General features: G+C 37.9%; 2 protein-coding genes and 1 pseudogene across 2 annotated transcripts; all 3 read right to left on the bottom strand.

Moving 5' to 3' along the window:
• Positions 1-3,930: 3,930 nt before the first annotated feature.
• On the bottom strand, positions 3,931-4,915 carry LOC120182725 (nucleolar protein 58-like). Its single transcript, XM_039187609.1, has one exon. The coding sequence runs from the start codon at positions 4,848-4,850 to the stop codon at positions 4,140-4,142; it is 711 nt and encodes a 236-aa protein (XP_039043540.1). The 5' UTR covers positions 4,851-4,915; the 3' UTR covers positions 3,931-4,139.
• Positions 4,916-5,856: 941 nt separating this feature from the next.
• Positions 5,857-6,801, bottom strand: LOC120182730 (annotated as a pseudogene).
• Positions 6,802-8,406: 1,605 nt separating this feature from the next.
• Positions 8,407-10,889, bottom strand: LOC120182702 (BTB/POZ domain-containing protein At5g60050-like). The gene is made up of 2 exons (XM_039187593.1): positions 9,866-10,889; positions 8,407-9,492 (listed from the first exon to the last, which is right to left on the bottom strand). The coding sequence occupies exons 1-2, from the start codon at positions 10,433-10,435 to the stop codon at positions 8,530-8,532; spliced, it is 1,533 nt and encodes a 510-aa protein (XP_039043524.1). The 5' UTR covers positions 10,436-10,889; the 3' UTR covers positions 8,407-8,529.
• Positions 10,890-11,411: the final 522 nt, after the last annotated feature.

The raw sequence follows: 11,411 nt of genomic DNA, 5'->3' as shown, positions 1-11,411 counted from the left end.
CTATCATAGTTCACAAAATGCATCAGATAACATTCCAGAAGTAAGCACTTATATAAACATTTAAAAGGACAACATATATAAACATTCCAGAAGAAGAATAGTTTACTTTTGCAATACGAAACTTACTTTCGCAACGCGAAAATGACTATCGCAACGCGAAAATGGCTATCGTAACGCGGAAATGGCTATCGCAATGCGAAATGAAAATCGCAACGACAAAATCGCAATGCGAAATGAAAATCGCAACGACCAAATCGCAACGCGAAACACAAATCGCATTGCGATTTTCATTTCGCGTTGCGATTTGGTCGTTGCGATTTTCATTTCGCATTGCGATTTTGTCGTTGCAATTTTCATTTCGCATTGCGATTTTGTCGTTGCGATTTTCATTTCGCATTGCGATAGCTATTTCCGCATTGCGATAGTCATTTTCGTGTTGCGAAAGTAAACTGTTATTCTTCTGCAAATTGAAACTTAAATGGATTGCATTACTTCAACCAAAAGACAAAACCAAAACAAATACTAACAAAAACAGTTTAGCAGTATTGGCAGCAACCGAATGAATTTATTAAGCAATCTAAGTGAAATGGTTAATCTAAGTGAAATTACGAGTAAATTTATCATCAAGTTAAATATGAAAAATCTTAAACTTACCTCGTTGCGTATAGTATGAACCTCATTCTGCAACGATGCTACCATCTCACGTAGAACAGCTACCTCACCGTGTAAAGTAGACACCTCAACACGCCATGCACCATCGTCTTTGCGTAAAGTACCGACCTCCTCACGCAAGGCATTGACCTTAACACGTAACTCCCCTAACTCATCCCGTGGAGGTGGAAGTGGAGAACAGGGAGATAAACGTCGTGGTAACTTTGCCGGTCGCCTATCTTGCGGTGATGGTGGAAAAGAGGCTCGATGATGTGACAGAATAGGTGATGACTGTCGTTGTGGAGGTGTATAGTCGGGTCGATCAGATGATGGCTCTGGGTGAGGTAATAGCTCTGTGTAAGGTGATGACTCTCGAAGTGAAGGCTGCTCATCATCCGTGCCATCAAAAAAACGTTTACTAACTTTCCACCAATCAGAGACAAGCTCAGCTTCCGTGGGTGTCAGCCTCTGTAATGGAGTGTTGGCCTCCTAACAATATAAAAGCACAAACAAAGTTAAACGTGTACTAGTAATAACTTGTTTATAAACATATGGTAGTATTTATGTTAACTTACATTATTTATTGTCGTATACCGTAGTAAATCTTCCCATTGCAATGTCTGTTTCCTCTTCCAGGAAATAGCCCTGGGAATATCATTTGAAGTTTTTATTGCATATGTCTTCATGGCGGGAAAGGTCTCAAATATCCAAATCTACAAACAATATAATAACAAACATTAATAATTGTTAAATAATTACTTATAATTTTGGAAACATTATATAAAAATTCTTACCTTAAAGGCCCAAATAAAGCCTGCCAAAGTGTATTTAGAACCATCACCATGCAAACTTTTTCGATCATCCAAGGCAGACGATAACTTATTCCATGTAGCTTTCCATAAATACGAGCCCCACAGAAACAAGTTCCACACATTTAGGTCTTCTACCAATTTGATTAGATCATTCGGAATAAGTTGTCTGGCCTCTCTGCCTAAAAAGCCGGCATGCAAAAGTATTAGAAGGCATACTCGGACAACATCGACGTCATCCATCCGAGTAAAACCATATTTCTTATTCAATAATCTCGTCAGGTCTTCCACGTATAGATTCGGCCTCTCTAGCTCAGGAAAAACCCGAGATAACCATGATGGGCGAGTAATGTGTCTATTGTACCGACCTACATCATCGTGTCCGAAGCGTAGACCGGTGATTAAGCAAAACTCTTCCCGCCCAAAACACGTATACGCCGGTGGAAAATCAAACCATATCTCTTCATCACGACGTTGTATAGTATCTGATAGATCGCTAGTCATGGTTTGAAGAAACAGTTGTGTCAACATCGCATCTCCACCGGGATGTTGTACTTTCAGCCATGGCCCGAAGCAAGTATCCTCAAACATTTTTCTTTGTGCAGGTGAAAGCTTCGACGCAATTGTTTTGGCCATGCTGACTTTATTTCTTAAGGTCAATTGAGTCGAATAAAAGTTCTACAAAAACAATAAACATACTAAGTTAGATATACCAAAAACTACACTGTGAAGATATACCAAAAACAATAATAAACATAAAGAGTAGTAGTTTATTCTTCAAACTTAAATTTGCAACACTGTGAATTTCTTATTTGTCTTTGTTTTTTGGTTGAAGTAATGCAATTCATTCAAGTTTCAATTTGCAGAAGAAGAATAGTTTCTGAAAATGAAAATCGCAACACGAAAATGACAATCGCAACGCGAATTTGACTATCGCAACGAGAGAATAAAATCGCGTTGCGATTTTGTCGTTGCGATTTTCGTTTCGCGTTGCGATTTTTGGTTGATTTAATAAGCAATCTAAGTGAAATGGTTAATCTATTATTGAAATTACCAGTAAACTTATCATCAATTTTAATATGAAAAACCTAATAATAATGCAAAAATTTAATAAAGAAAATAATTAAAAAAACTAACCCTCGGTGGTTGATTTGGTTGATTTTCCATTTCTGATTGTGAGGGTGGCTCTGAGAGATGGAGATAGACGGATTTCGCCGGAGATGGGGACGGATTTCGTCAGAGATGGGTGAGAGAGTGAGAGATGGAGATGGGACTGAGTTGTGATTTTAGGTTTTAGGTTATGAGTTGCGATTACGGGATATACTGTGGACGGTTCAGTGTTCCAATATATTAATATTCGTGTTTGGAATTTGAAAATAAAATACGCTTTGCGATACTAATGGTGCTTTGAAAATCGCATTGCGATTATGTATTATCTCGTTGCGAAAGTCAGTATCGCGTTGCGAAAGTAAGTATCGTGTTGCGAAAGTCAGTATTGCGTTGCGATTTTGTATTATCGCGTTGCGATAGTCAGTATCGCAACGCGAAATTGGAAAATCGCATTGCGATAGTCATAATCGCGTTGCGAATCTGAAAACTGATTTGCGATAATGGAGATCGCGTTGCGAATTAGCGATCTCATTGCGATTTTGTTGGTCATTTTGGCAAATCCGTAAAAAGTTGGTTAAAATCGTATATTATATGGGATTTTTGGTCACTGAGGTTATTTTCTCTTTTTGTTTTGGTCAAACTCAACAAAAACAAGTATACCACTTCAATCAGAGGCAAGTCTTAGGCGCCTCAACTTCTCAACGATTCAAGAAAACAAAATGCACCAAGAAACAATCCTAAACAAACCTCAAAATCTACACCTCATGGCATTGACAAACATTTTTCCTAACAATTCATTATCTCGGTATACGCCTCTGCCTTTCAGGATAGCCAACTAGACCTTGAAATGAAACATGAAAGGTTCCTGATGTTGGTTACCCCTCAAAACGAGATAAGAGCAAAGGCAAACCTAGAATATCAATCAGCCCTGATAGGTCACAAGATTAAAGGATAAGCTAACAGAGATTTCCAATCATTCACCAATGTTTTTCAGTGTGATTTGGAATTGCTAAATAATAATCAAGCTAACACCATATGTCAAGTAAGCATTATGTTTTTTTATTACTATTTCAACCCTACCAGAACAACCAACATCTGGATCACCATTAACATTCAAGGAGCAGCAATAAAGTTCAGAGAGGCCAAAACAACAAAACAAGCTATTCATTAATTGCAAGTTACAAGCATTGAAATATTTCTTCCTAACAAAGCAATTTTATCAAGTGCATATTCTACTAAGATCATATTAGAATAATATGCCTCCTAAAAAGCGTTCTATTAAACTAGTTCCTACTTTGTTAACAATCATGCATGTGCATCTTTGGTATGATGAAAAATTACTGAGAACTAGGAACATATATGCCAAAATTAGCCACAGGTAGATTTCTTTCATTACAAATTAGAAACGACATACTTCCTTCAAACATTACAATGTAAATAGTACCCAAAAATGATTACCCATTTTAACTGCAGAGCTAACCATTGCCTCCAAACCAAAACCCTCCTTCAATCTGCCATAAGAAAAAAACAAAAATTGTTTAAATGCCTACAATAAATCCCTTGTCAACTTCATTTTTTAATCTTCTTCTTCTTCCGTGGTTCTGAAGCAGAATTATTTTCAATTCCCTCATCAATATCTCTACTCTTCCTCTTCCTCTTCTTCTTCTTCTCCCATTCCCTTCCTTCTCCATACCTCATTTCACCCTTCTCAATTTTCACTCCATTTTCCTCAATATTTTCAAACTTTTTACCACTTTTCTCCTCCTTCTGCTTCTTTACCTCGCTCTGCTCAGTTGCAGTTTTGCTCTCATCTTCCCCAAACTTAGCCTCATTCTTCTCCTCCTTCCTTTTGGTCTCACCGTCTTTAATTCCAATTTTGCCCCCATTGTCCCGAAAATTAATTTCATCGTTCTTATCTTTCTTCTTCTTATGCTTTTTTCTGTTAGCGTCTCCGTCTCCGTGCCCGCGACTTGCCTCTTGGCTCAGCTCCACATCTTCGCGGGTCAAGTTGAATACACTTGGTTCTAGGCTCGACTCCCGAGCACCGTCCACTGTGGTCTCGGACTTGGACTTCTTGTGCTTGAGATTCGATCTAGAGGGCTTTTGGAGCTCTCTATGCAACTGTTTGAGCTCGCTGAATGAGGCGGAGGCGCGTCGAAGGTATGCACTGATGGCTTGCGACGCGCCGTTGTCTGTAGCGGCGAAGTTAGTAATGATTTTGGCTGCCTTGGAAACGGAAATCGGAGTTGAAGAGAGGATTTTGCCTGTTAGCGTCTTCATTAGGGTTAGGGATTTTCGGAGAACTCAAATCCTTAACGATCAATCTATTTTATGCTATAGGGTTTTCGGGTTTGCTGGTAAATAAACTTTATTTATTTTTAGGGTAAACTACGCCAATGATCACTGATGTTTGGGTACGTTTTCGTTTTCACTATTAATGTTTCAAAAGTTACAAATCGGTTACTAATGTTATCGTTTATGACAAATTTACCACTCGCCGTTAACAACCGTTAAGAAACGTCACGGAAATCACACGTGGACCATTTTATGCTTATCTGGAAGGTTGACCGCCCCTTTGACCGGTGTTTTACCAAATAATTTAATGAAAATTTAATTAATAAAATTAAATGGAAAAACCCAAAACCACATTAGCTTGTATTCAGTTAACCCAAAACAGAGGGGAGGTGAAATGGCTTCGGGATTCTCCGGCGGTGGTCGGGATTTTACAGTAAATTAACCGGTAGATCTGTGGGTAGCCGGACCTTTATCTCTGTTCAGCTAAGCACAAAACTTACCAGCATACTTCTCCAATTTCTCTCTTGTCTCCCATCGATTTGTCGACCAACTTGTCGTCATCGAATGTCTTAGGTAATTTCTTGTCTCATTCTTTCATGTCGCAGCGATACGGGTTGCTTCTTTTACAACAACTGAGGCCGCAACAAATTCCACTCGGTATCAACTACGACGACTCTATAATTCAGGCCCGTAACCCCGGTTTACCAGGCAACCAGTATATGAATCCGATTTCGATGTGGGTCGCACAACCGCAAGACCCAAAGAAGAAAATGATGAACCAACTTCATGAGCTAGAGAAACAACTGTTAGTCTACAAAAATGATGAAGGAGACGTTGTTTCGGTTATTACCAATACCAACAGCGAGTGGTCTGAAACTATACAGAACGCCTACTTCTTCAACAACTTCATCGTCTTCCTCCACGTCACCGATTGCTTATCCAGCTTCGACTAGTTTAAAGCAGACAATAATCTAGTTTTTTCATCAGGTACCTAAATAACATTCCATAATGAAACAAATAAAGATGCAACCATTAACAGAACACCACCAAGAATCCAACGATCTAGTGCTGAGTAGAACACAAAGAGTTTGGGTACATGGTTAACCCGGTAATGGCTGCCTTAGAAGAAAAAGGATTTTCGTATAAATGGGACTTTATACATTTTTACTACGTTGGCTTCAATGATTGAAACCAAGGTGCCAATCACTTTGGCTTGGCTGTCGCTGCTACTCTAATCGGGCTTTGTCATCCTATATGATAATCATGCATGTTTTGTTATTATCACAAGTTTTTCCTTCTTTTTTTCTGAACTGAAATAGATTACAAGAAGAAGAATATGGCTTTGGGAAGATGAAGAACCTGAGAAGGATGGAACGCAAGAAGGAAATAAACGGGATTAGGAGACCAGTTGCGCATACAACGATGGGTGAGTTGAGCTTAATCCAACGAATGCAAGGTTCTCTGATATAGCTATCCTACACAAATCAAACACCAGGAAAGAAGAAGAAGAAATCAGTCGATCGTTTTTCATTTCAAAGAAGTTAAAATAAGGTGAAGAGAGAAGAGAAGCGACCTTGTTAAACCCAGTAAAAATATATACACGAGGAGTGGGAAGGTGAAGATCGACTGGTCTGTTCTGCAGTAACAAACAAACAAAAGATAAAGAAATTGAAGAGAGAGTGGTACACAAAGAAAGGGAAAAGATAAGAGGAAATTGCAGCCTTGCAAGCACCTTTCCCTGTGAAGAAGAAAGGAAAAAGGGAGTAGCAAGAGAAAGCCAACATTATTGGTGTAAACTACAAAGACAAAAGGGCTCATTCCTCCCGTTATGGTTGTTTTGGCCAGAATAGTGAGTGCTATAGTGCAAGCTTCCATTATCCTCATCACCGTAAAAGGTGCCATTACACCGAATATTTCTCTCATCATTACGACCATCTTCCTCGCCGTTTGGCCGATGAATGGAAAAGAAGAGCAACAACAAGAAAGACTTTGATGCCACAGACCACTCTTTGGCAGCATGTAAATGTGGGGTTTTTATAAAAGATAGAGAAATAGTTTTGTTTTATGGGTAGGGAGAATAGCATTTCAAAAGAGGGTGAAGCTGCTTAGGGAATCACAGCAAAGGTTGATGGAGTGCATGTTGATAGCTCTTAAACTGAGGCTTAACTCAGTTGAAAACCCACCACCTTAAATCAAGCTGTAATAAATTTCAGTCGGTCAACCATCCAGGTAAGCATAAAATGGTCCACATGTGATTTTCGTGACGTTTTTAACGGTTGTTAATGGCGAGTGATAAATTTGTCACAAACGATAACATTAGTGATCAATTTGTAACTTTTGAAATATTAGTGGTGAAAATGAAAACTTACCTAAATATCAGTGACTATTGGCGTAGTTTACCCTTATTTTTAATCACATGAAAAGGAAAAATAAAATAAAAGCATGCAAAATAAAATAAAAGTATTCATATTATTTATTATTTTATACAAATATTTGTAGACAAAATATACAAATAATATTCCAAACATAGGAAGATTTTATTTTAAATCTGTAATCTTTTAATTATAAAATAATCATTAAATTTTATTATTATACACTTTGGTAAAAGCTTACACATCAGAATGGCATACTAAGGTTACACAGCTGAAGTTGAATGCCATTAGGTGGAGCTTAATTAGGTTACACATCATGATAACATAATAAGCTTGCTGCTCTTATTAGGGGAAAACTAGTCTTAAAATTCTACATTATTGTTAATTTAGAATTTGGATGATTAGATCCTTGAATTTAGATTGGTAAAATTGATTTCTATGTACTCCATGTGTGGGATGTCACTTAGATGGTTTCAAAATCATTTAAAGTTCAAGAAAATTTTAATTTTGGTCTACCTTACTGATATCTAATATCAAAAAATTTGAAGCACATGAGTTGGTATCAATATCTCATAGGTGGTATCGATACCTAGGTTTTTTTATTTATTTTTGTTAAACTTTGAGACCTGAATTGATATGAATACTCCTCAGCTATATATATATTATTATAAAGTATTTTCTTAGAATTTCGGATCTTATTTTGGCATCGATAACAATGATTAGATATTGATACCGCTCTACCTTGAATCACAAGATTTTAGTTCCTTTTTCAAAGTGTTTCATGTTCAAGTCGAGCATGCAGCTTGATTCATGTTTGGATTATGTTTTATCAATGCATAACATTTATGGTTTATCAATGATTTATGTTAAGAGTTAAATGTTTCGATTTATAGCATCATGTGATCATCCAGTTGTCTGACCAAATATAGTGTGTTACATTTTTAATTTGAGGTGGTTTCAAATGTGCCTTCAACCTGCAACTTGTGCCGTAAAATAGTCTATTAAAGAGAAACTGATTGCAGCTTGCTTTGGCAATTATGTCTTAGTTTGATCCATTTGCCCATCGCCCTCTAGTGTGAAGGTGTCCGGATTAGTTTCTTTTTCCCCTTAAACATGCAATACGTTTTCTAATATTATGTTTGATTGCACTGTTTTTGTTTACAGTATTCTCCGGGGAAATCGTCGATAAATAATACTGATGCCACTCAATGGGTTCATTTGATCACAACAGAAGGAAAACAGGGGAGATCATAGGTTGACAAATTACAAGAAAAAATCAGTTTGTGAATACACTACACGTTTGAGCTTGGATAACTGCAGACGGTTATCTGCAACTGTGAACCATCCTCCACATCGGTGCATTGTCTAATGAAAGCTCTCCTCCACCAAACTTCAAATGCTCTCTGTATATTTGGACAGTCATCCCCTTTGTTCAGAAACCGATCGAACCACTTCATCAAAATAATCTGTTGTTGCCTCAAAGACAGCGTAAGAATCGTCTGACTCAGCCCATCTTCCACTAGTTTCTTGTCTACTGATTTATAAGACCTTCTCATCCACCCGAAATCTTCGTAAAGTGCGTCCAGCCATGTCGACAGCAGTGAGAACCGGCTTTCTTTCGGAACCAGGATGCTTCCCCTACCTATTGCAATACAGAGTTGAGCTGTGATTCTACTGATTTCATGCCGGTACATAGTAGGGATCTTCGAGTGAAGCTCTGCAAGTTCCCTCTGATCTGCCCACAGCTTCACAAAGTCATTCGCCATTCTCTTTTCGATTAGAATATCGACAATCCACTGCAAATTGTCGGCTTCTCTAGCTATTTCAGCCATTAAAACCCCTCGGTCTCGCTTACCACCGTCCGCTCCTATAGCTTCAGATAAGCAGAGAACAAGTGAGCTAAGACATCTGTGACAGAGATGATAAAGGGTATCTTTCGAGACATCAAACCGATTGTCCTCATCCAACGAATCTTCTCTAAGCAACCGTGAAATAAGCTTTTGCATTTCTCGACGCGCTTTATCATCCTTGGCTTGAAGAACACCGCCAAGAAGGTTCAAAAGGATGCCATCCGATCTCGCAGAAGTAGATGGTTCAGACGATACTCTCTGAAGAACTTCAGGAATCGAGCCTTGAAGCTCGAGTTGGCTGAGATGGTACACAACCTTTTCCTCTTCATCCTCGGACCACGGGACAGCTTCCAAATATTCCAAACAAGAAGTAATCCCTGCATTAAACATAATGGCCGCAGATACCTACAGCAACAAACATTAATATTACAAATGCCCTGATTCTTGCAAAAATAAGAACAAATGCAAAAACTGACAAAAAGTACATACATACAAGTATATATATATAGCGCATAAATAGCTAAATTGTGGTCAGGCACATGACATATAAATTACAGAGCTTTGCTTCAAATGGAAGGGAAAGATTGGCAAAAAAAAAAAACAGACATTCATTTCAAACCAGTCTATATTAAAATCAAACTTAATAATAAACAATGATCTATAATTCTTCAAAACAGTCTATAATTAAAGAAAACCCATGATTTCTAACTGGCTAAATATTGCATGAAATGTAAAAAACCTTACAGTGAAAGCAAAATTTCATTAGAATTTATCATACCTGAAGCAAAGCCAAGACTTTGGTAACATTTTCACCAATCAATCTCTTCTTTAAATCATCACAATACATCAAAACAACAGTTTCCACATAAACCTCGACATCATCACATTCACTGATTTCCACTGTGTGAGAGACTCCTTTCTCTCTCCTCTGACTCAAGTTATCGGCAAAGAACCTACTCTTCTCAGACAAAACTCTCCTGTGCACATCCATTGACACTCTATTGCCATCTCTAGAAACTACCGTGAGCCTCACATCACTCGGTCCCAGCCCCCCGTTCTTGAAGCTGTAGGCGTTGAGTTCGGATATGAATTTGGCAACTCGGCTTTGGGTCCTTCTGCGAGATTCTTCCATGGTTTTGGAACCACGAAGGTTTTCCTCAGACATCATCTCGAAGAGGGTGGGATTGTTGAGACTCGGTCGAGTTGGCTCGGCTGGAGGAGGTAGAGGAGAAGAGGAAGGGGAATAGAGCCTTGGGGGAGTTGTTCTTGATGGAGAGAAAGATAAAGAGAGTGTCGGGTCTGAAATAAACCCTTGTTTTATCATCGCTGATACTTCTTTTGAAGCCATTGAAAGAGGGGGGAAAATAAAGCTTTTTTCCCCAATAAATGAAGTCAATAAACTGGGTTAGGCTTGGATTCAAGGGAGAAGAAAAAAGAGAGGGGGAACTATCTTGATTCCATTGATTATTAAAAAAAACAAAAGAAGCTCTTTGAAAAGGGTATAAAAGAACAAAAACTGGGTTTTCTCAGAAGATTGATTTATCGCCAAATAGGCAACCCTGGGAAGGAAGGGGGGATTTTCTTGCACAGTTGATCATTTTTTTCCCGAGAAAGTAAAGAGAGAAGCTGAATTGTCCTGAGAAAAAAGAGAGAGGAAAAGAATCCAAGAAATGGCAAGGCTTTGGATCTGAGATTTCATTGAGAGAGTGTGTGCGCGCGCGCTTAGTAAAAGCAAAGCAAATGGCAGAAGAGGTGTTGTAAATGTAATTAAGGGGAAATGCTTAAGCTAATTATGGTTTTATTTCCTTTGCATAAAACATTAGGCCAAAAAAAAAAACTGACCGCATACGCACGTGTGAGCACGTGACTTCTGATTGATTAGGGACCCACTGGCCTTAACATAAAGTTAACCTAAAAATTGTGCAACACCATAGGTTTCTTTCATGAAACTTCGTTGCACTGATTAGCTTAATTGGTTCCTTCTATCATTGTCTTCATTTGAAGTTTTTGCTATTGAAGTCTTAGTTTCTTAGGATTGTCCAGGAAATGCGGGTTAATATATGATGTTTTCAGATATATTAAAATATATTTAATAAATTCAGTTTAGCGTTATCGAAAATATTGAGTAATAATAATGTAGTAGGTCTAAATCAGTAATAATAATGTAGTAGGTCTAAATCAGTAATAATAATGTAGTAGGTCTAAATCATGAAGAAATATTAAAAAATTTGGCAACCGGAAAACTTAGCTTGTCGGTTTATGTTGATACTTTATAAAAATGTATCGATCCACATTAATATAACGTGTAAAAATATGACAAAACC

Source organism: Hibiscus syriacus, unplaced genomic scaffold (genome assembly GCF_006381635.1).
Source record: "Hibiscus syriacus cultivar Baekdansim isolate YM2019G1 unplaced genomic scaffold, ASM638163v2 tig00112737_pilon, whole genome shotgun sequence".
Lineage (NCBI taxonomy): Eukaryota > Viridiplantae > Streptophyta > Magnoliopsida > Malvales > Malvaceae > Hibiscus > Hibiscus syriacus.
The sequence above is the reverse complement of the archived record's forward strand: the minus strand, read 5'-3'. Positions and strand labels throughout refer to the sequence as shown.